Source organism: Podarcis muralis, chromosome 2 (assembly GCF_964188315.1).
Source record: "Podarcis muralis chromosome 2, rPodMur119.hap1.1, whole genome shotgun sequence".
NCBI lineage: Eukaryota > Metazoa > Chordata > Lepidosauria > Squamata > Lacertidae > Podarcis > Podarcis muralis.
Genome location: NC_135656.1, coordinates 40,522,619 through 40,547,170, shown reverse-complemented (window position 1 = coordinate 40,547,170; position 24,552 = coordinate 40,522,619). Strand labels below are relative to the sequence as shown.

Here is a 24,552-nt window from a genome sequence, read left to right as displayed (position 1 = left end):
AACCAAGCCAGGGGGCATTTGAGGGTTCACTATGGAATTCAAGGTCCCCCACAATTCAGAAAATTGATTACTCTTGTCAATTAACTTGGGACAAAATAATCCGTCACAAAACAAGTGGGTCACACTGCATAGTAGAACCAGCTGCCTCATTACACTGGGAAGCCAGGCAACCCTAAGCAGAATATTGGATTGAGAACTAGTGATCTGAGGAAAGCATGGCAGAGAAAACAGCGGGACAGTGTACCGAGATGCAATGCCAGGAAAGCATCAAGGTTTGCCATGTAACTCCTGGACTCCTTCCAAAGTGTGAGGGATGCAATTGCAGGTGAGAGAGACCCCAGGGGAGGCAAGGAAGCATGGAATGAGTTCTAATGAAGTTGCATGTCCTTCTATCAAGGGCTTGACTTCGCCCCCATCCCTCTTTCTTGGCCTCTTTCCCTGGCTAATGCGAGCTCACAAACAGAGAAGTGCCACCCAAATTGGCGCTTGGCAATTTACTGGAAAGGAACAAGCCTGGAAAAACTGAAGTTGAGAAAGAACCAGGAATGTCATAGAAAGTCAAAAGAAAAGACTGCAAATGGTGGATCCTGCAGGACAAGACAAATGCTGCCTATTATTGGAGCCCACAGGCTGGAGAAGTAGCAAGGGTGGGACTAAATCTCTCTTCTTGCCAGTGTAAACACAGATTTTTTGTTTTTTAACATCAGGGATCTCAATTCAGATTTAGCCCATATTTCCTCCTGTTCTGTGAGAATATGTGCAACAGAAAGGTGAGAGTGCCTGCCTTTGTGGATGATTTTGCCAGCTTCTTATTCCCATGCATGTCTCACTCCCTCCCCTGCTTTTAGTGGGTATGTTGACATGCAACGCATTAAACGTCTAATTCCATGCTTGCTTTCAGCAGGGAGCACATCTATGGCAGAAGCACAGACCAGAAACATATGCATGATACCCCCTATGGATAAGCCCCTACTCTCTGCACATATGAATATGGCAAACATGGTCAGTCATTTCTAACTTGCCACAGAGCTGACCCTTACAAATGAATCCACAGCACAAAATAACACAAGTCTTGTATTAGGTCTGAAAATCCAGGACTAAAAACATGGCAGCTGGATGAAGCTGGGCCCTAAAAACTGTCGGCAGAGACAGACCTTTGCCTTAAGTGGATATCAATAAAATACCAGGTCAGAATAAGCCTCTCTGTGCTGCTGGTGCCAAATTCCAACAGGAGGAGGTGGCAAAATAGGAGGGTCTGCCCAGACTCAGTAGCGCAAAACCAGGAAAAGAATTTTGTTCTATGTTACTATTCTTGGTGCCAGTCTCCCTGCTTGTCTAAAATCTTTGGAGCAGACAGGTCTATTATTTTTTTTTTAATTGCTTACATTCAGCTGGGCCACAGGAAAGTATTATTTTGTGCCTCAATTCTCTCTCATTCAAACACACACACACACACACACACACTTGCAAAGTGAAAGCGGAAGCGTAACTAAAGAGGGCTCATGCAGGTGTGGGAGTGGCAGACGTGTCCACAGAGACTTCCAGGACCACAGAACACAGTGGCAGCTGCTTGCGCTGCCCTCCAGCACTTACCTTGCTCTCTCAGCCCCTGGCGGGAAACCGAAGCTAGTTGGAGTAGGGGAGGGAGTAGCTGAAATGTCAAGAGATTGCTCAGGAATTGGTGACTGAGGAGTAGCAGCAAGATCGGAAGGCGGAGCGGGGGGCTGCATGGCAGGAGGGGTGGAGGATGCCTTACGAACTATGGAGGTGCCTCTGCGAGCCACCCATGAGGTGTCCATCACCCGGACGCCCATGCTATGGGGGGGAACACAGAGATAGTCCCTTACCAACTCGGAAGCAATCATTGAGAGCATTAAACACACACATTTACATTGCAGGGGGAAGGAGGGAAGCCATCTAGGTGCATCCAAGGTCTGAAAGGATCCACGTACAGTCAATGGGAGCCAATTACTTAAATGTAGACTCTAGAGAGGGGTTTCTGGCACGGCCGTGAGGGTCATTTGGGTCAAAGGCTGCTCTGCTGGGACACCCAGTGGCCACTTGCAATCATCAGGGCAGCCGCAAAAACAGTGACCTTCCAAAGCTGGTAAAGTTTTGCATCAAAGGGAGGTTCTCCCAGACATCAACAAGAACAGGGAGCCTCGGGACCATGAGGCCTTTCCAAAGAGCCACAGACCTGGACATAAAACATCTATGGCAGGGGGCAGGGGGAGCATCTGGAATATTAAAAAAGTGTGCAGCCAGGACACCTGTGATTAATTTCCCAAGAGGAAAATGATGCCCTTTGCATTGGGGATGATAAAAAAAACTGGAAAAACAACATCCTGCAGGAAAGGGGGAAGGGCCATAGGTCGATGACAGAGCCCATGCGCCCAGGGTCCATCACTACCACCTTGGGGGAAAGGGCTAGGAAAAACTTCTGCCTATCAAGACCAAGGTTTCCCAAACTTGGGTCTTCCAGTGTTTTTGGACTACAGTTCCTATCATCCCTGACCACTGGTCCTGCTAGCTAGGGATGGTGGGACTTGTGATCCAAATTTGGGAAACTCTGATCTAGACTTTGGAAAGCCGCTGTCCACCAAAGCAGACTCTGTAATAAGGCAGCTTCAAATTTTGACGGGGCACTCAAAAGACAGGCTCCCGTCTCAATGCCTTCGGGGAGAAGCTGGCTTCTGCTCTGCTGGCAAGGCCGTGGGTGCTCTGAATTGACTGGGTCTTGACACTGAAGGTAGGAATGGTTCAAGAGCTACCCAGAGGATACCATACCTTTGGATTTTCCTAAGGCTGCATGGACAGAAACATACAGGTATTAGTGTAACAGAAACTAAGGCCAAATGCTTCTCCTGCTGCATCAGTTTGGCAGGCCTTTGGGAAAGGGGCTCGGAAGTCCAAGGCTGCAGCTTGCGAAAAGCAGGGGGATCGGGGCGATTTGGCTGCAGAGAAGCATATTGCTAAGTGGAGAAGCAGGACATTCAGTGAAAGGCAGAATTTGAGGAAATGGATGGTTTTTGTGAAAGCAATACCAGTTGTTTTGCAGTTGTGTGTGTGTATGTGTGTGTAGGGAGAATGCGGGAGAGGGAGAGCAGGCTAGAGGTGAACCTAATAGGGGATTACAATAATCTTTGCATGGTTCTTCTTCTGGGATCCAGAGGAGAGAGGCTTTGCAAATTAGACCTAACAATATTTGATGTCTGCACTGAGCACTGTAAGACTCCACAACATACAGAAAGCTCCTCAAGAGTGGGATTACAATGTTTCCAATCTAATCTGAGCCAGTATCAAGCCTCTATCTGGGATCTTTTCCAGGTTGTGCCTTCCTGTCAGAGCTCTTTCATGGCATAAGAAAATAACCTATGACTTCTGTTGCACTGCACAGCTCCAGGTACTTGCCACAACCTTCTACAGAGAGCTAAATTTCCTTTGCATGCATTATGCAAAAATAAAAAATAAATGTTGAGATTTCTCACTGAGGCCTTTCCTAGACCTTGGGATCACTATAACATTGACACAGGTAAAGCATACTAAAACTAAGCCTGAGAACAGTTCCAAGTCCAACCCTCAAGAGACTTTTTAAACACAAAAGATCTGACAATGCAGTTTCCATCAGGCAAGGGCATTCCTTACTACCCAAGCTTTATGCATGTGGATGGCAAACTCAGTAGGGCATTCATGGCCATTCCGAAGAGATCAAAACAAGTCACAGGAGAGAAAAGGTCCAAATTGAGAATGTCTTTGTAAATCCAAGAAAAGAAAAACAATCACTAAACTAACTGAGGAATTGCAAGTAGGAAGTTTTAAACGGCATATGTTTATTATAGGAATGTGAGCTTTAAACTGATTAGGCAGGAATGCATAAGGTGTACTGCATACCCATATTAAGCTCTCCAATCACTGATTAAGACCCCCTCCCCCAAAATAATACTAATTGGGGGAGGTGATACAAGCAGGGACTGCAGGCCTAGGAACTTTTGGATGACTTTCCACCATGCAGGCTACACTTCATTCCCCACCCCGCAATAAAATTCATGCTATTTATTTATTTCATACAATTTATATACCACTTGATTCTAAAAACATCAAAGCTGTTTACAAAACTCATGCCAGCCCCCTCTTCCCTGAGCCTGCTTTGACAAATAGAAACTTACAAGAAGGTAGCAGATAGTGCATGACTTGCCACATGAAGTTTTTACTTAAATAATGGATGTGACTAACTTGGTTCCACTAATTTCAATGGGTCTACTCTGAGACGGACACAGCTGAATACAACCCAATGTGTCTTTTAAAACCAATGGACCATTAATCCATGGTCCATTACCTAGTTCATTTTTGAGAGATGTTTTCTTTCCCTTTCCTATCAATAGATCTCTTCCATATTTAAAAGAAAGATGAAAAATTGTCCTTTCTTCTAACAATGAATGACAGCTTTTTAATTTCAAGACCTCACTAAAAGAACAACCACTCTTCCCTCTCCTTCTCCAGAATGGTAAAGCTACCACATCAGTGTTTTACAGTATACATTTAATACTACTAGCTCACACCTAGAGGATGCAGGAGATGTTAGCGAGAACCTGTAGACCCATGACCAGATGCACATAGCCTGAGCAGGACAGGCTCTAATGTATGAAAGGTGGAAAGCATCTCCTCCCTCACTCCATTTTCACCTCTACTCCCTGGCTACTAAGAGCTATCAATGCCCTGGATTCCAGATCTACAGCTCTTCAGATCTACAGATGGTAGAGAAAGGAGCAGCACTGTAACTACTGCATGTGCTCAGGCCAATTGAGCAGGCAGAGTGCTGCTCCCCTGTGCTAACCTTACCACAGCAAGGAACAACTGCTAAGAAATATGCATGCGAAGCTAGAGTCAACAGGATCCAATAGGCATCTCAGTAGCTCAGCATCTTTCTTCACCCATGGCTGTATTGCTCCCTCTTCTGATCTCAGTACAGAAGTCCTCTTTAATGGGTAGCAGAAGCAAACGGTGCTATGGTGATATGTTGTCAATCGTGGAAGACAAGTCTCCCCCCCCTTTTTTTTTGCTCTCCGCCAGAGTAGTTCTGGATGGCAAAAACTACAAATGCCCCAGCATGCTGATCAGGCATACATGTGACCTATTATTTAGGCTCTTAGAAAATGACATCAAACACCCATCAACCAACTGATAACATGCTTTGAAACGTTCACTGCATCACTAGGAAATCAGTGTAAGACAAATTTCACTCTGGAAGTTATCAGGACCAGTTTTAGTACAGTGAGGTAGATCTCAGCTTCCCATCCCAGGGAACACCTATGCTGCTTGTTGGGTCAATGCACAGAGCCATACAGCTAGCTTGGGCCAGGCACATACCAGGTGAATAGGCAGACAGACCAGGTGCAACAGCCCCGTTTCCCTTTAAAGAGGCCATGGGCCAGGTGCCTGCAGATGGTGTGGAGTCAGGAGCGGGGTGGGATGTTAGTGGCAAGGCAGTGAAGTGTGTTTGCACGCCTAGAAAACATGGGCACTACTTCTACAGAGCAGCAGCGACTCCAGGCCAGCATAGCCCCTTCCCAGCTCCCCTCCCCTTACTCCTCCTGCAGAAAAATAAAAAGCACCCCCTACCCATCCTTCTTGTAGAACTCCAGCATCATGTTGTCTGTGGCCACGCTAAGCGGTCGCCGGGCCTGGTCAGGATGCTTGCGGTCGGCGTGGTCCATATCAGGAGACGGCATGGAATTGTAATTTGCGTTGTGGTTCACATGCACAGGGCTGCCATAGTTCCCAGTCAAGTTGAACTCAATGTCTAGTTAGGAGAGAGCAAAATGGCCAAGTAGTGCTTGTGGCTCCCACTTGAAGCCAGAGGGAGGACAGACAGAGGCTTGGCAAGGATAAGTGTAAATCAAATATACACACACGCCCTGGAGGCAGACGTTCCTGGTCACAGTTCAAGAAGGACACTGACAAACTGGAACGTGTCCAGAGGAGGGCAACCAAAATGGTCAAAGGCCTGGAAACGATGCCTTATGAGGAACGGCTAAGGGAGCTGGGCATGTTTAGCCTGGAGAAGAGGAGGTTAAGGGATGATATGATAGCCATGTTCAAATATATAAAAGGATGTCATATAGAGGAGGGAGAAAGGTTGTTTTCTGCTGCTCCAGAGAAGCGGACACGGAGCAATGGATCCAAACTACAAGAAAGAAGATTCCACCTAAACATTAGGAAGAACTTCCTGACAGTAAGAGCTGTTCGACAGTGGAATTTGCTGCCAAGGAGTGTGGTGGAGTCTCCTTCTTTGGAGGTCTTTAAGCAGAGGCTTGACAACCATATGTCAGGAGTGCTCTGATGGTGTTTCCTGCTTGGCAGGGGGTTGGACTCGATGGCCCTTGTGGTCTATTCCAACTCTATGATTCTATGATATACACACCTCTTGGTAGTTCTGCCGCCCTCATAGGTTTTGGTGGTGGCAGCCTAGAAAAGGACAATTCTCTGTGGCAGCCCCCTAAGTTGTGGAGTTCTCTCCCCACAGAGGTGCATCTGGACCCTTCACTATACAGCTTTCAGCAGATGCAGAAGATGCACCTGTTCACCTGGCCTTTTGAAACCGGAGACATGTGTTTTCAGCACCCACCCTATTCCTGTGGCTGTAATTTGTTTTAATTGTTTTAAACTGGATTTTAAATTATTGCGACCCACCCTGCTTGTGAAGGGTGAGCAACAACAGCAACAACAACAACAACAATGATGTACTCATCATCATAAACACTTCTAATGTGGTTGGGGAACCTAGCAGCCCCATATAGGATTTTCTAGGTAACAACTGTTCTCAATAGTACCACACAAAGCATAAACAGGGAAACCAAGCCCATGGAAAGATGCATGTCTGGAACAGCAAATGATCAGAAGCACAGACCTTTGGTTTAGGAGGCACAGGCTGAGAGCTCTAGAACCCCTAGCCAAGACTATGGAGAATGTGAGCCCTCAGGGAAAGGAATAGCAAGAACCACAAATGATGCCTATGGGAGGTGATCTATCCAAAAAGGATAAAATCTGTGGCCTGGCTGTCACCAGTTCTGCCCTGCCCACTTTGCCTTAGGTCAGTTGGGCTCTAGCAAACAAAAGACAGCCCTACCTCCTGGAAAGAACCAATCTGCATGCTGGATGAGGGGCTCAATAATTGCAACAATCTGCAGGGAGACGGTCGCCATCATCTCGGTGATGTTTCTGAAACAAAAAGGTGGGAGAGAGAAAGGGACAGGTAAGGAGGGCAGTAAGACAGGTCCTTCCGAAGGGCAAAACAAAATGACAACATCATAGGGTTGGAAGGGACTAGAGCTGGTATCCCCAAACTTGGCCCTCCAGCTGTTTTGGGACTACAGTTTCCATCATCCCTGACCGCTGGTCCTGTTAGCTAGGGATGATGGGAGTTGTAGTCCCAAAACAGCTGGAGGGCTGAGTTTGGAGATGCCTGGACTAGAGGATAAAGTCCAGCTCCTGGCTCTAAGGCAACATGTCTCCTGCAGATTCTTCTGTTTCCTCCCAAATCCAGTTGCAAGGGGCTGGTCTCAGGAACCTGCCAAGGTCGGTCAGCTGCAAAAGGTAGGATGCTGCTCTGGATACTTTACCAGACATTTTCAGAGGAATTGGGGCAGATTGGTTTCTATATTCTACATTTGTTCACCGGACACCCACTAGCACTAGAAGTGATGATTTGCATTGTGGTGATGTGTTTGTTAAACAAACTATGGGACTTGTTTACATTAATGGTGGCAATGGGTGTGATCTATCCCATGCTGATGCTCAGCAACTATCCATTCTCTTCAACCGTGTTTGTGTTTCTGAAATGCAAATAATTGAGAAATACAGAGAAGAGTTCTAAGGATACATTCCTATGCACGCTGACACAGGTGTAAACTCCACTGAACGCATTGGGACATCCTTGTGAGTAAGCATGCACAGGATTGTGCTGCAAGGGTGATTCCTCCACTCAGCAATCTGCCTATCCTTTTCTCATGCCACATTTTGCCCTCACTTCATCCCTGCTCTTCACCCTGAGAGAGACATCCAGATGTCGCAAACGGATCAAAGCATGAAAATTGAACAAGAGGCTTGCAAAATGAAGGTAAGAAAACCCAGCCCCAGGACCGGTATGTTCTTAGCTATATTATCTAGCATTTAAGAACTGCAGTGTTCTAGATGTCAGCCGCTTACCCTTCTGTCTGAGGCCAGAGAAGGTTAGGCCCCAGCACAATCGCTATGTTGCTTGGGGTCATTTTGTTTGCATCCTGGTACTCTGTTAAGTGTGCAAGGAATTTGATCAGGTACCTGCAATGGAAGGCAACAGAGTTAAAATGGAGTGATGGGTGCACATTCAGCAGCTACTGACTGGGTTATTAGACTATTGCTAACCAATAGACATGAACTAGTGGATACTTTCCCAGGGGTTCATACAAATAAATGGGCAAGTGCCATTATTTGCATTTTACAGGTACCAACCACCAGTGGGAGAAGCTCACATTGACTAGTATTGTAATGTACAAATCACTGGGTATCAGGCCGGCAATGTAAGATGCCTCAAACATCACTGTATATAAGCCAAGGAGAATGCACTGCTTGCCACAGTAGTGACCACTTTCTCTCGATGGTTTATTGGTGACTGCTGCTGCTGCAGTCCTCCTCTAGCCCTTCTATGCAGTGCACATCTAACTTCCAGCAAGAAATATACTGACTTTGCCACTAAGGTTGGGAATCAAGCCCTCTTGGTGCGACTCCTGTAAGAAGAGAAAAACAGTATTGCAACACCGCCTGTAGATCTCTGCCTCTGAATTTCAAGAGGGGCAGGAGCGATTTACCCTGCCGCCCAACAAGCATCTTGGCGTTGCTGCCTGATATCCTCAAGCACCAGATGTGACTTACATTAGCCCTAGCATCAGTGTCCTTGTAGGCAATACCTCGATGTGGGAGCTACCCCTGAAGTTGGCCTGGAAGCTGCAGCTGGTGGCATGACATTGGGGCAGACAACCACTATCGTATTATGCCGCAGCTGAAAAACTGCTACTGGCCTTAAGTTCAAGGTGCTGATAATGGCGTATCCTGTACACAGGTTGGGACCAGGAAACCTAAAAGACCTTCTCACCCTTTATATACCCAATCATTCACTTCTCTCTGCAGGAGAATGCCTCTTGCAGATACTATCTCATCTGGAGGCCTGTTCTACACAGTATAGGAATCAGGCCTTTACCATGGTGCTGCCTACCTTTTGGAAGTACATATCAGACAGGCACCGTTGCTATTGTCTTTTTGGTGCCAATTTCCCCCAAGCCTTTTAAAAGGGATATTTTTTTAAAATAAATAAATAAATAAATCCTGGTCCATATCTGTATTAAATTTGAAGTTGTTTTTATAAATTAAATGGTTCCACATAAGTTTTTATTATGGATGCTTTTGTATTGTAGAATTTATTTGAGAAATGTCATAGGAAGCAATTCCTAAATGGAAAGGAATAAATGATAAATAAAAAATATTGCATGTATCTGCTCCTGTATAATCATTCTAGCAAAGCAGCATGCCAGATCTCCCTCCTGTCTCTTAGGGAGGATCCTTGTGAAACTGGTTTGGATGTTGAGGTAGGAAGCATCCCTTGCTACTTAGAAGGCAGTGAGCTGGAGGCAAAGTTTTCCTCGAGGTGCATTGCAAAGAGTCAGGAGTGCCAAGCACTCTTGTGTCTCATTGACACAACCCTGTTTAAATGCAATGCCTGTTGCAGAGAGGCCTCCTGGTGGAATTAACGTGGCAACTTTAGACACAGCAAGCTTCCAAAGCCATTACAAGCTTCCCCCCGAGGCTCCCCAACACCCATGTACAGGCAAAACATCTTGCTGGCAGCGGGTGAGAACTAGCAAGTCCTTTACTGTGGTGCAGACAAGATCAAGTTTCAGCCCAGCCTGGCTCTTGAAATGAGAAGCACTGGTCTCTTTTTGCAAGGCAGGCCATGTGAGAGAAGAGAACACCTGGCACAAAATATGTGATAGGTGCTCGGAGCAATGGTTACCCATCCACATATATTTCTCTTCTCTTGCGCGCTGGGACTGAAGCTGCATCAGAAACTTTCCAGGCCAGGAAATGCAAAATATCATCAACATTAATCAACCTTCACCCCACCCACCCACCATTATTTTAAAGGTACAGTGGTACCTTGGTTCTAGAACTTAAAACCAAGGCACAGCTTCTGATTGGCTGCACGAGCTTCCTGCAGTCAAGCTGAAGCAGCATCGGATGTTCGGCTTCCAAAAATTGTTCGCAAACTGGAACACTCCAGCTTTGTGGCATTCGGGAGCCAAAACATATGAGTGCCAAGGCGTTCGAGAACCAAGGTATGACTGTATAGCCTTTTGGGTGGACCTTTTGGCCACATAGCAATTGCAAACTGTAAAACTGATGTCAGCAAGAGACAGACAGTGAAGAAGAAGTGAAAGCATATCCTTTGGCTGGCATACACCTGCCTTAGATTGTTGTAGCTGGGCTTGGGCAACTTCTCAAGGGCATTCCACAGGGCCTGCAGCCTCTTGTCTTGGTCCTGGATGCTGCGAAGCAAGAATGAGATGTCTGGGATTAACTCAGCAGTGGGACGATGGATAAAACATATGGGGATTTTGTATCTCTGCACCTTCAGCACACACAGCCTCTCTTTCCTAAGCTTGCCTGAGCTGAGGCAGCGACATAGAGACAAGTTGTGAGGATATGAGGCACCGAGGGAGCCGCCCCCTTGCCCTCCATTAATTTCACACTTGAAACCTGTCACACTACAGACAGGACAGGACAGTCACTGCTGGGAAAGCTGCCAATGCGCTTCACATTTCACCTCTCTGGGAATGTGACTTCTGCTCCTTGTCATGTACTGGAAGCAACAGTTGCGGTGGGGCCTACTTGCACAATCACTTATCCTGAAATGACAAGCCCCAGATCGCACTTCAGCATCAGATTTATGCAAATGTTTAAAGCAGACCTTTGAAAAGTGTAGCCACTTTAAATGCCTGGTAAGATCAGGGACAGTCTTGGGTCACTTTTCTTACATCGGGCGATGAGGGCTGGAATAACATCTTCATTCCCAGTCTTATTAGAGAAGCTTTAGGCCAGACTATAGCTGCGGCAAATTTTGAGAAAATCCCCTTCCTTGCAGCAGAGATGTCATTTCTCAGTCTCAAGAGGGGGCAAGCTGAGGCAATTCATTTGAAGCAAAACCAATTAGAGAAAATGGTAATTCGTTTGAATCTGTTGGAGTACTTGGGACACAACAACAAGCTCTTGAGAATTGGGCCCTGGATCCAAAGGAAATTAGTTAAATTTGAGTCCTGCTGAAACACTAACTGATTGATCACATCATGACCTAGGTGCAACTAATGTTTTCTGGTCTTGGTGTGAGAAGCAGAGGAATTCCTTGGAAAACTAAGGTGGGCAACCTTAGACATACAGCTTTGACGTATGTCAGAGAATAATCTCCTTTCTATGCATAGTAGACATCTGTTGCTTGGGACTCATTCACATTTCACCAATGGGCCCTGAATTCGAATATATCTGCATACTGAATGAAGCCCTGAATGTGTGAGGGTGTGGCCCTGAAAAGTGACTAATAAATGAGAGAAACAAATAAATGATAATGACATACATGTCCATAGGCAGAGGCTCTTGGAGAAATAATTTTGGGGTGGGTGGGTGGGGATTGGAATTTCCCACTATAAATTACACCAAATGGGTTTGATCTGTCCCATGAAGTTCCTGGTTCTGCATGGCAAATATTGTGGGCTCCCAGAATTCGGAATTCCCTCCCTAGAGAAGCTAGACTGGCTCTCTCCTTGCTGTCCTTCTGCCAACAGATGAAGACTTTCTTGTTTCAACAGGCTTTTGGGAACTGACTGCTTTTAATTAAAGGGCTGGTGCCAGGCTGTTTTTATTGGTAAGTTTTAAAACAGATTCTATATATGTACATAGTTGTAATGCTATCCATGTTTGATTATACTTTAATGACTGATTTTTCTGTGTTTTGAGCAGTTCTTGTTTTTATCTGTAAGCCACCTTGAGTCCCGTCAGGGAAAAAGGTATAAGGTACAAGTTTCAGCCTGATCCTCTGCATGTTTACTTGGAAGCAATTTTCACTGAATTCAATAGGACTTATTCTGAAGGAAGCGTGCAGAATTTCAACCTTGTTTGATATTCTGTTTTTATACCAGAAGGTGAAGAAGCAGGGCTCAAGCAACGGTGAACAACTCACTTTGAGGCTTGGATCCATTCTTCATAGAGTTCAAATGTCATGAGCGGTTCTGGCAATTCCCGAAGATAGGACTTCAGTGCCCCTGTGCAAGAGACATAGAAACACAGAACATGCATTACCAAAGCAGAAAGCCTCATCCTAATTTGGAGGGAATTTTTCCCCTCATTGAACTTTCTTTGGTTTGGGGCAACAGCTGAAGTCGATGAACCAGCCCTTAACTGACAGGAGCAAAAATGCTGTACTATCTAATGCTGAGATCAATATTTCCCTTTCTGGACACAAGAACTAATATAGATGACCATCTTACAACATGGTAGAGTTTCCTACCACTTGGTCATTTGTATTAAAGTAAATGTGGCAGGAGGTTTTTTGCTACTCATTCCAACATATGATGTACGTATGCTCTTAAAATAAATAGCAAGGCTTCTCCACATGGCTAGATGACTCTCTGTATCCATATTAGTGCGAGGGGGGTGGACTGCCTTGTGCTGTAGGAGTTTCACAACTACAGCTGTGTTTTAAAGGGGGGATGACAATATTTTCTCTGCTTCTCAGATTTTATTTCAAGTGCTATTTCTGTATTTGAAAAGACTTTAAAAACTGCAGTAATTATACACCTATAGCTTTAGATATAATATAGTTTTAAAAACTATTAATGTTAGCTTTGGTGTGTTTGAGGGTTTGTCTGGTGTGTATATGTTTGTGTGTGACTCATTGACTCAAGTTACAATTCTGTCTTTGGTTTGATAAGCATGCTTAGGGGGTTGTGTGCATAATTGATTAATTGTCTACGTTTGCCACTGAAAGCAACCTTCTTCCATTCGTTCAAGCTAATAGTATTCACTACAACACCAGCCTGGTATGCCAAGACAAGAGCAGCTCTTACCTGCAATGGCATGTGGGTCAGCTGAATACTCCTGAACATCCACAACACAGCAGTCAAGAGCTGCCTTAAGCTTCTTTAGTTTAGAGGCTGAAGGGGCCACCCGGAATAGGCCCTGCAAACACAAGATGTGAAATAAAAGTGTGTGTGGTTGTGGGGCGGGGGGAGGCGGTAATGACATGTCTGTCCAGCTTGCAAATCCCAAGGAAGGTAGTATGGGCAACACAGCATTGGGGCTAGGGACGGGAATATGGGGGGGGGTGGTGGTAAGCACTCCCAGGCCTTAGCATGAAAGGGCATCGGTTGCCCGATACAGACCTCCTCCTGCATGCCACACTCCAGGAGCATAGTGACACACGCCTCGATGGGGAAAGCAATCTCCCGGCCACTGACAGCTAGGTGCTCCTCCAGGGGCTTCCCAAAGGAGGGCTTTTCAATCCAGGCTTCTGTGGAAGGCAGTCCAAATAAGAAGCAATCACGATGTACCCACAACTCACCCTCTCGGTAACATGCAGTAGCTGGACTTCTACACGCTCCTGGCTTGTTTGCAGAGCTGTCCCTAATGCCATGTGCCTCAAGACTGGAAGATCACCCTCTGTTTACATGTCTAAAGCTGTTTTCAGGCATCATCACCTTAACAGTGCCTTAAGAGGCAACTAGGGTACAGCATGGACTTGCAGTTAACTTCGCCACATGGGATTGTGCTCAACTCCTTCTGGCCCCTTGCCTGATTAAAGGGAGGAACCCGCAGAACCATGGGGGTACATCAACACAGTTGAGAACCTAGACTTCCACTTTCCTCAGGGCTACTGCAATGTGGTCTACATGGGGCTGCCTTTGAAGATGGGGTGGAACCCACAGCTAGTGCAGAAGGCAGACACCAGAGCGCTGAGGGGTATATCCAGCTGGTAAAAATCTAATACTGATTCTACACAGGCTCCACTGACCGCAAAGAAGCTACTGGGCACAATTCAAGGTTTTGATGTTTACAAAAAAACCCCAGTGACTTAGGCCTCTCCTCTGCGGTCACAGCCAACCTATGGAACATCTTCTTCCAGGAGATTTGGTCAGTTTAAAGTATTGGCTAAGGTTTCAAATATATTTTGGTATAATATCCTAGGATCTCACTGATGAAGAGTGGTTAGCAAACTGAACAAAACACACCCAGAAAAGAGCCTTAATCCGGATAACATCCTATAGCGCTAACCTTGTTGATTCCTCATAGCTTTTGTGAGCTCAAGAGTAGGCCCAAATGAGTCCTTACATTTTGATTAGAGTAAGGTGCTGGCAACGATTCTAGGAATGATGTATATGGTGGTATTCTTATTTTTAGTATTCTGGCTGGCTGCAATCCACAGACCTACTTCATTTTGTGACTGCTAAGCTGTCACACTGTCTCATCTACCACAAAGGCAACCATTAGCAGGCTGGGGGCTCTGGATTGATGGGTAGAATCACCTTGACTTTTGATGCTTGGTATGGTAGTCACGTTGCCTCAGAGAGAGCAGCACTGAACGTCTCTCATGTAATATGTGACAAATGGTAATGTAAGAGACACTGCATCACACTTACCCTGCTGTGCTTTGATCTGAGGCAACACATTCTGCAAAAGTGCTAATGACTTCCTGTGGTACTCTGCTTGCACTTCTATTAACTGGGAGAAAGATGAAACAAGAGGCAGCTGGTAAGAAAACTCATGCCCTGGAAAGCATTATGGTTTTCCAAAGGGAGATGGGAAGGTTGAGGCGCATGAGTGCCCCACCCCCCTCATGAAAAGTCAAGTTTTCTGCTACTTACAGTCTGAAAATAGTTTGCATAGTCTATCTCTTTGGCCACAAAGTTGTACATGTCAGCTGAGAGCTGATCCTGCGGGAAGTACAGAAACGACAAGAGTTACACGGATGCAAAATGGCCAAGTCAAACTCACTGCAACAGCTGTAGTGCTGCAAAATGCATTTCCTTTCCAGAAATTCAGATAAAATATAAAACACACCTATAGTAAGAATGTTAATTGGATCACAATTCACACATTGATCTACCACTTGCCCAAAGTTCTATTCATCAAACTAGGGCAAATGGCTGAAAATTGCAGTTTTAAATACTCTCCTCCCCAAGCGATAGTATTTGCTACTGCACCAACAATACTAGGCTTCAATGGGCTAAGAACAGTGGCTTTTGGAGCCATCACCTGAGTCACATTCCAGATAGCACAAATGATGCTTCACCAGGAATAGAAAGACAGAGAGAGATAAAGAAAGAAATGATAGATGATAGATATAGATAGATAGATGATAGATGATAGATAGATAGATGATAGATAGATAGATAGATATAGATATAGATATAGATATAGATATAGATATAGATATAGATATAGATATAGATATAGATATAGATATAGATATAGATATAGATGATATAGATATAGATATAGATATAGATATAGATATAGATATAGATATAGATATAGATATAGATATAGATATAGATATAGATATAGATATAGATAGATGATTGATAGATAGATGATAGATAGATAGATAGATGATAGATAGATAGATAGATAGATAGATAGATACCCTGCAAATCTCCACTCTGTTTGCTGCCTCCTCCATCTCTTCCCTGAGAGCATCCGCTTTGGCACCCGAAGGCTGCAAGTTGCTTGACAAACCTGAAGATTTGGCTGACTGCTGCCACCTGCCGGAGAAAGAAGTTAAATGACATTAGCAACAGATGAGGAGGACTCCTACTTGTAGGTGGGGCAGAACTTTTAGCAAGGGCAGTCACCAGTACAAGAGCCTGAAGGCACACCATCAGCTTGAAGGTACACAACCTTTCAATCCCGCCCTTTCCTCAGGTTGTCTTTAGACTCTCCCTCAATCACCATTTGTAAATTCACATATATATCCGCTAAACAACTGCTTCTCTTATCAGAAGAAGCAACAATAACAAACCCTTGGAAAGAATGACCTGGGAAACTCCAAAATGCAAGCAATACTCAAGGGGTGCAATAATCTGTGGAGTAATTTGCCCTTAAAATGGAAACCTCCTAAACCCATTGAACACCATGAGGGAGCCTAAAAATCTACTACTTGCATCCTTATCTTTACTGCCATCTGCCTGTGATAGAACTTAATAGGATACTGCTTTGTTGAAGAAGATAATGTTTTAAAAAACAAGCAGCATGCAGCAAAGTCCTGTGCTGAGGAGAGACAGAGATGTTCCACTGATTGACCTCACTGGCCAGCTCAGAATGGAGCTGCCTCTGTCAGACTAAGCCTGCCTCCGATCTGAGGATGATCAGGATGTCAGCTTAAATGACATCTGCCTAGTGGGCCATTCCTACAGCAATGAAACCACTGGAACGGTTCCAACTCCCCACTTTCTTCTAACCAAAATGTTACGTCCCAAGCTGTCTTATTCTCTAAACCACAGCCTGCCTAAATAAGAGGGTTTTGTTTCTTTAAACAGGTGTTAAATCAGTACAATAAAAGTGCCTGCCCAAGATTTAAAAGTTATCCTCTCACGTTACCCTGACTGCTCAGGCAAAGCTGGTCCCCTGAAGCAACTTCCATGCCACAAGAACTGGGCCTAAATAATTGTGCAGCTATTTCAATCCATTCTAGTTCTAATTATATATAATATACATAATTAAATTTTCTGTTTTGCAATTTAAAGTACTCATTTTTACATCCTTAAGATGTCAATGACTTCCCTTCTTCTCTTTCCACGGTTCATTCTGCATATCACAAATCCCTGCATATTTTACAAAAAACTATACCATTCAGTATTCCATTATTACATCCATCAAAACTTATTCACACTGTTGAATTTATCTTAATGCTGCCAGCGTTTTCAGCTGTACACAGGTATTTCCCATATATTCAATAAATGTTTTCCAGTCTTCTCTAAACACATGTTCTTCTTGTTCTTTTACTCTATATGTTAAGTCTGCAAGCTGCGCATATTCGGTCAACTTAAGTTGCCATTCTTCTTTTTTTGGGACCTCACTCGTTTTCCATTTTTTGTGCTAACAAAACATGGGCCGCAGTAGTGGCATACATAAATAACCTTTTTTGACACCAGGTGTGCAGCTATAGGTTTGGCCTGATGAAAAACTTAGGGCCCATCCTTGAAAGCCATGAATGAACATAAGTAGAGCCTGCTAGATCAGGCCAATGACCCATCTAGTTCTGCATCATGTTCTCACAGTTGCTGTGGGAAACCAGCAAACAGAGCATGAGCACAAGAGCGCTCTCCCCTCTTGCGGTTTCCAGAAGCATTGCTACCTCCAACTGTGGCAGAAGAACACAGCCATCATGGCTGGTAGCCATCAGTAGGTTTCCCAGGTGAACTGGCAGACATCCCAAAATCCATGACATGGACGAGCAGCCTGTATTCAGCTGCAGCACATTCTGTCTCATGTAGGATTAAGGCAGATATCTGTGGCCAGCAGTGGGAAGATGTCCTCCACTTGAGATCAGGGAGGATTTTTTTTCTTTAAATCCTCAGTTAACTCAATACTTCTAGTCGGAGTAACCAGCTGTTTATAACCAGTTTCAAATAAGAAGATTATTCCCAAAGATCAGCAAACCTAATTTGAAGGGAAAACAGAAGTGCCGTCTGGCTCCTCTCAAATCATTCCCCCTCCCACCTTTGAGGGCCAGACGCTGTCAGTTCTTGCAGTGCTGAAATGCTGACACAGACGTTAGGTGTTTAAGGGTGGACCACATCCATAATCTTAGTGGAATTAAAGTGAAAGGGTGACTGCCATCCACATCAGGCTCTCCCAACTTTGGGAGAACACAAATCCCTCAGAAGCTGTTCATCTTTATCTCCAATGCATTTTCCTTCATGGCACAGAGAAAATAATCACCTGTCACTATGGAATCTAGAACACTGCCTCTTCCTCCCTCTGACTTTCACATGTGTAAATTCATTCCTTCTAATCTTGTTCCCTTTTGCTGCAGCACCCAAGAGGCTTCATCCCATGATCACACTATGACATAGGACTAGCTGAAAGTTCTTTTGCTGACTGCAGCAGCATCGCACTATCTCGTGGGCAAAAGGCAGTTCAGGATGCTCCCCTGGTTTCCTACCGATTTGTCTGAGAAGACCAAGAATCTTGTTGTATCTTAAAGTTGAGCTTATTTACTGAAACATGAACTTCTCTGTGGTGTAGTGGTTAAGAGCGGTGGACTTGTAATCTGGTGAACTGGGTTCACTTCCCTGCTCCTCCACATGCAGCTGCTAGCAGGGTGACCTTGGGCTAGTCACACTTCTCTGAAGTCTCTCAGCCTCACTCACCTCACAGAGTGTTTGTAGTGGGGAGGAAGGGAAAGGAGATTGTTGGCCGCTTTGAGACTCTTCAGGGTAGTGATAAAGTGGGATATCAAATCCAAACTCCTCCTCCTCCTCCTCCTCCTCCTCCTCCTCTTCTTCTTCTTCTTATTCTTCTTCGGCAGATGCGTGAAAGTGTATGTTCCTTTGGCGATGGGAGGAACAGAGCCAGTGTGGTGTAAAGTGGTTAGACTAGGGCCTGGAGACCAGGGTTTCAATTCCCTACTCACGAGATGATCTTAGGCCAGTCACAGTCTCTTAGCCTTACCTATCTCACAGGGTTGTTTTGAGGATAGAACAGGGAGGTGGTGGTGGCGAATCATAAAAAACACCTGCAGCTTCTTGAAGAGGTAGGGCATAAATGTAATAATCAAAACAAAACAAGCCTGGTGGTGGCTGTGGTGAGATTTTTTTCCACTTCACGGAAATACCAGGTCAATTGTCTGCAGACCTCATGATTTCTCCAGTTTTGTGGCAACATATCAATGGCACCTCCAGGGAATGAGATCAATCTTGCACAAGGCAAAAATAGCTTGCTTTCGAGGAGCACCGGGAAGGAAATAAACACAATTTACATTTTTTCCAGACATGATCTGAAATACCAGCTTGCTGTTTAGGCTGGCTTGGGGGCATAGTGATAGTGACAGGATTTGGCTTTCAGATTATTTGTTTGCTCCAGTGAGGGAGAGTCTCAGTCACCTGCTTCGCAGCTGAAGAGGCAGGAAAGAGAGCTCTTCCTTGGGCATGATCAGAGGCACAGTATACTAGCTAATAAGACATGTTGTGGTAATCCCCTCTCTCTTTCACCAACAGCAGAGTCAGAGTAAATGCAGACTCCTCACTGAATGACACTGACAGAAATTTAATACTAGACCAGGGGTCTGCAACCCGCGGCTCCGGAGCCGCATGTGGCTCTTTTACACCTTTGCCGCGGCTCCGGGGTGGATACTAGCAAGGGGAGGAGGTGTATTGTGCGCCCCGACACTCCCCACTGTGGCGGGCGCTGTACTGGCTGTGACGTCGCATGGGGGCGGTGCGCGCGTTAGTCATGCACCGTCCCGACGTCACCTTCCCGCCCACTGTCAGATCGCGGCTCCGGAGATATATTTGTTTTAAATGTCGTAATGGTTTTGCGGCTCCCAGTTTTTTCCCCCTTTGGAAATGGGTCCAAGTGGCTCTTTTTGTCTTAAAGGTTGCAGACCCCTGTACTAGACCATTGTAGGAGACTGTAAATCCTCCTGCGCTGCCTTCTCTTTTGGATCCTCTGACAGAAAAAGATCTGGAGACATGGGAATTCTGTAGGACATTTTAGCTGGATCTGACAGACTGAGGAGTAAGGTAAAGGTAAAGGTACCCCTGCCCGTACGGGCTAGTCGTGTCTGACTCTAGGGTTGTGTGCCCATCTCACTTAAGAGGCCGGGGGCCAGCGCTGTCCGGAGACACTTCCGGGTCACGTGGCCAGCGTGACGAAGCTGCTCTGGCGAGCCAGCACCAGCGCAGCACACGGAAACGCCGTTTACCTTCCCACTATAAAGCAGTACCTATTTATCTACTTGCACTTAAGGGTGCTTTCGAACTGCTAGGTGGGCAGGAGCTGGGACCGAAAGACGGGAGCTCACCCCGCCGCGGGGATTCGAACCGCCGACCATGCGATCAGCAAGCCCTAGGCACTGAGGTTTTACCCACAGCGCCACCCGCGTCCCCAGACTGAGGAGTACACAGGATCAAACAACTGGGGGAATTTCCAAAGCCCTCACTGACTCCATCTATGTCTGTGGAAAGAGCTGAAAGTATCTCAGAATGCTCTCACCCCATCTTCCAGGGAGCCTTCTTTTACCAAAGGGGAAACAGAAACATGGCCTCTTCACGTAGAAGAAGAGAAGGAGGAGGAGGAGGAGGAGGAGTTTGGACTTGATATCCTGCCTTTCACTCCCCTTAAGGAGTCTCAAAGCAGCCAAAAATCTCCTTTCCCTTCCTCCCCCACAACAAACACACTCTGTGAGGTGAGTGAGGCTGAGAGACTTCAGAGAAGTGTGACTATCCCAAGGTCACCCAGCAGCTGCATGGGAAGGAGCGGGGAAGCGAACCCGGTTCACCAGATTACGAGTCTACCACTCTTAACCACTACACCACGCTGACGTAGTGTTGCTGTTGAGCATAACCCACTGAGGGCAAGACTGAGGGCAGTGCAAGAAGCCTGATGGGCAAATAGCACAAGACACAAGATATGTCATTCTAGCAGTAAATCCATCAGGGACAGATTTTTAAAATTTTGTTTTCACTGGTAGTTCAAAGGCTAACAGTAGCAGCTTCCCCTGTATGAGCCTATTCAATCCCTTCTCTATGTGACCCTTCCAAAAGAAGTTCAGAGGGTGGAAACAAGAAAATGGGCCTTTCTGGAGGTAGCCCCCATTTGTGGAATGCTCTCCCCAAGTAAATTTGCCAGGCATCAACGCCTGCCATATTTTCAGTGCCAGGCAGATGTTCTTATTCTCCCAGGTGTTTGGGCATTAATTTGTGCTCTGATAACGGTGCCTGTTTTTATTTTATCTTGGTGTTTGTCTTGTTGCTGGGTGGGAAATACTATTTTGATGATTTTGTAATTGATTGCTGGAGGATGAACTTTTTAGTGCTTATTTAAACAATTCCTTTGAAACATACTGCATTTTTATGGTTTATAGTTGCTTCAAGACACCTTCATTCATAGAAAGCAACACATAAATTGAATGAACAAAACTAGTGCATTTATCTGTGATTTGCTGCTTAACCCACTGGAACTTGATATGGCTTTTTATTATTGTTATGTACATTAAACGATAGTATTTATAATTTTTTTTAAAAAAATGCATGAATTTTTAACATGAAGAAATATGAAGCAAGGGACATGGTACTTTAAGGATGGGCAGACAAAAAGCTAACATGCCTCTTACCTTGTCCTTGACGAATCCATGTCCAGAACTAATTTCGCTAAGTGTTTCCTCTGTTTTTGGATATTGGGGATTTCTACCTAAAATAAATGATAGTAACATGGGTATTTTCTGCAGAGAACGCCAATAAACATCCCTGTCACTGAATCCAAGCAAGGTCAAAGTGAATTCTCAGGATTGTGCATCTGATTCGGAGCCTAGAGTCAACACCAGCAGCTGGGGGCATATACCACTGTTGGACAGTTCCCAGATGACAAAAAGCCACATACTGCTCCCAGAACAACTTGCCGTCAATGTTCTCTGGCTGGTGTTAAAAGCAGAAAATTGGAAAAGAAACAGGCAGCAGTGCTTGGCAGCTATCTCAATTTAGATACTGAAAAATACTTTTAGCCCATCCACTTTAAAGAAATATGACAGGAGGAAAGGAAAAAACGAAGGTGATGACTGTGGTGTCCCTATCCTAGAGAACACCTAATTAGCCAGTGGTGCATGTATCTACTATCCCCTCAGCTCCAAAATGCCTGATTTGAAAGTAGACCCACAAGAACACGGAGCACTTCTGGAATACACTCAACCTCTCTTAAAAATAGTCTAGCTTCCTTTCTGCAAAGTGAATATTTCCTTGTTTGGTCTTGTGCATGTGAACTTGTAACAGCAAAACAAGAACACACACACCCCTCCTCTGACAATATAGGGAGCAGCAAAATACAAACAGAAAGGCTGACAACATGGAGCAACTTAAAATGGCTACCATGTTTTGGTGTAAAATACCAGGATTCAAAGGCCATACTGTGAGGAGAAAGTTCACAATGCTTTTTTAAAAAAGAAATTCAAAGTAGGCTGGGATACATTTACCTAGAGAGGGCAGCATTCAAAATCTGACATGATTTTTAAGTATTCCTTACACTTACACTTACACACACACACACACACACACACACACTTTAAAACCTGAAGAAAATTTTGTTCTTGGCTCCCAGAGTTGCCTCTCTTTTACTCTTGCCTTACTTCCTGGCCCCACATAATCCTGTTTCTGCTGCACAACCCCTCCCAGCCTTGCTGCTTAATGAACCCATAGCTTGAGTTTTTCTCACAGAGCCAAACTCAAGTCTTTCTACCTGCCCATGAGCTTTACTAGCTGCCCAGTCTTTTCACCTAACAGGAACTTGTTGAGCCGGCACTGTCCTGCTCCCTGCCTGCACCCAACTTCCATTGGGCCAAATGCCAGAAGTCCTTCATTGCAGATGTGTTTCTTATCCTTCTTGAATCTTCTTCAGAATTGCCCCCTTGATTCAGAGGCCTTTCTTGTTAGAGCAGAGGTAAGGGAACTTGCTGGGCTTGAACTCCCATAATCCCTGATCACTGGGCAAGCTGGCAGGGGCTGAAGGGAGTTAAAAGTGCATAATGTCTGGTGTGCCACAAGTCCCCCCCCCTACTTTCGAGGTTATACCACTTATACCAGGCATAGGCAAACTCCGGCCCTCCAGATGTTTGTGACTACAATTCCCATCATCCCTGACCACTGGTCCTGTTAGCTAGGGATGATGGGAATTGTAGTCCCAAACATCTGGAGGGCCGGAGTTTGCCTATGCCTGACTTATGCCAACACATCAGAACAACCCAAAACAGTGCTCATTGCAGCTATTGACTGCCACCGCTTGTGTTTTTTCTCACCTCAGCCAATACAAAGAGAGGCTCAATCACATCCCGCTCAACTTCCAGCTCAAAGTGGATGAGCTCTTGAGAAAGCTTGTCCTCTGCTTCCCCACATAACTTCAGCATCTTCCTGCAGGGCATGAAAACAGATAATCACACTGAAGTGGTACGGCAAGCAACAGAGATGGAAAGGCGAACAAGAGAGACAGACAGAGAGAGGTACAGAGATGGTCATGGGCCTGAGACAGATGATGTGTGGCAGACAGAGGATCTTAAGCACTAATCATACAGGCTCTGTAAGGCAGCAGGCCAAGAGGCTTCTATATCACCTGAGGCACAAAATGGTTCTGTGTCATTCCACTAACATGCTTTGGTTTATTTGTAATAAAACAGGCTGGTGTGAAATGACAACTTATTGCTGCATCCTGCGAAGGTGCCATAGCAGAGGCAACACCTAGTATCTTTTTATTGTCTTTCGTATTGATTTATGATATAAACCGCCTTGCTATTTTACATGAAAGAGTGTCTCTAAATGTTTAAAGCACATGAAATAAGACTGAGGAGACCCAACCTGGAAAAGGTTGGTTGGAAAAGGGGGTGGCAATTGAAAAGTAGCAAGAAGCTATTAAAATTGGTTCAGGCAAAAGGATTTTTCATTACAACGCTAGACTTGCGATCCTTTTATTTTTAATGCATTTTACAGTTCTGGTTTGTAAGCTGCCTTAAATGTTTTATAAAGGAAAGGGCAGGGTATAAATATTTTAAATAAATCCACCAACATGTTTCCTACTGAAGTGGCCTTTCAGCTGAGGAACATTATTCTGACTAGAACAGATTAAAAAAGAGAGAGAGAGAGTTGTATCTTGCCCAATAGGTGGGTATTTTGAATGGGAAGAATCTTACCCAAGCAGGGAGTCGTCCCCTAGAATAGCAGAACCTTCCATCAAGCATTGGGCTAGCGATGTCAAAGGCAATTTCTTCTGCAACAAAAGCAACTGCTGTATGAATTTAGGGTTTGTTTTTAAATCCATCACATCACAGTTTGAGCCCACTTCATTCCCAGAAAATGACACTATTTCCAAACAATATTATTTGTTTATAAAAAAAAACCCCACGAACCCCTGGTTTACTAACTCTTATGCTCACATACAATTTACACACAGGAGGGGAGGAAAGCTAGCTATGCTGTCTTCTCAGCTTGATTCCCTCCCTCCTGCCTCTTCTCCATGTGAAACACGTAGAGACATGAACCCAGCTCTGTTGTCTGGTGGGTGCTGGAATCTCTCACCGAGCGCTTATCAGAATCCGATCCCTGCTGACCCTGAAGACACGCTGTCAGTTTCTTGTGTGTGCTGTGGGAGACCTGCTTCACCAACTCCAAACGCTTCTCCACCTGGGGATGAACACAACAAGAAAGCATCACATCAGAGGTGCTCGTCCTCAACTCTCAGCTATCTGGACATAGAGAGAGAACCAATTCAGTT

At 45.1% G+C, this 24,552-nt stretch overlaps 1 protein-coding gene across 10 annotated transcripts in view; it reads right to left on the bottom strand.

Moving 5' to 3' along the window:
• The window catches only part of ARHGAP44 (Rho GTPase activating protein 44), an 88,023-nt gene that overhangs the window by 10,178 nt on the left and 53,293 nt on the right, over positions 1-24,552 (bottom strand). For 5 of the 10 annotated variants that reach the window (XM_028717157.2, XM_028717158.2, XM_028717151.2 and 2 more), the window contains exons 3-18: positions 24,357-24,461; positions 23,972-24,048; positions 23,087-23,198; positions 21,416-21,492; positions 15,725-15,842; positions 14,943-15,011; positions 14,718-14,799; positions 13,464-13,591; positions 13,149-13,260; positions 12,263-12,344; positions 10,497-10,577; positions 8,206-8,319; positions 7,127-7,218; positions 5,620-5,800; positions 2,788-2,805; positions 1,594-1,815 (exon numbers count right to left, since the gene is read on the bottom strand). In XM_028717157.2, coding sequence (XP_028572990.2) covers positions 1,594-1,815; positions 2,788-2,805; positions 5,620-5,800; positions 7,127-7,218; positions 8,206-8,319; positions 10,497-10,577; positions 12,263-12,344; positions 13,149-13,260; positions 13,464-13,591; positions 14,718-14,799; positions 14,943-15,011; positions 15,725-15,842; positions 21,416-21,492; positions 23,087-23,198; positions 23,972-24,048; positions 24,357-24,461 — 1,670 coding nt within the window. The remainder of the gene's footprint in view (positions 1-1,593; positions 1,816-2,787; positions 2,806-5,619; positions 5,801-7,126; positions 7,219-8,205; positions 8,320-10,496; positions 10,578-12,262; positions 12,345-13,148; positions 13,261-13,463; positions 13,592-14,717; positions 14,800-14,942; positions 15,012-15,724; positions 15,843-21,415; positions 21,493-23,086; positions 23,199-23,971; positions 24,049-24,356; positions 24,462-24,552) is intronic. The other 5 variants (XM_028717153.2, XM_028717160.2, XM_028717155.2 and 2 more) reach the window with 3 other exon arrangements.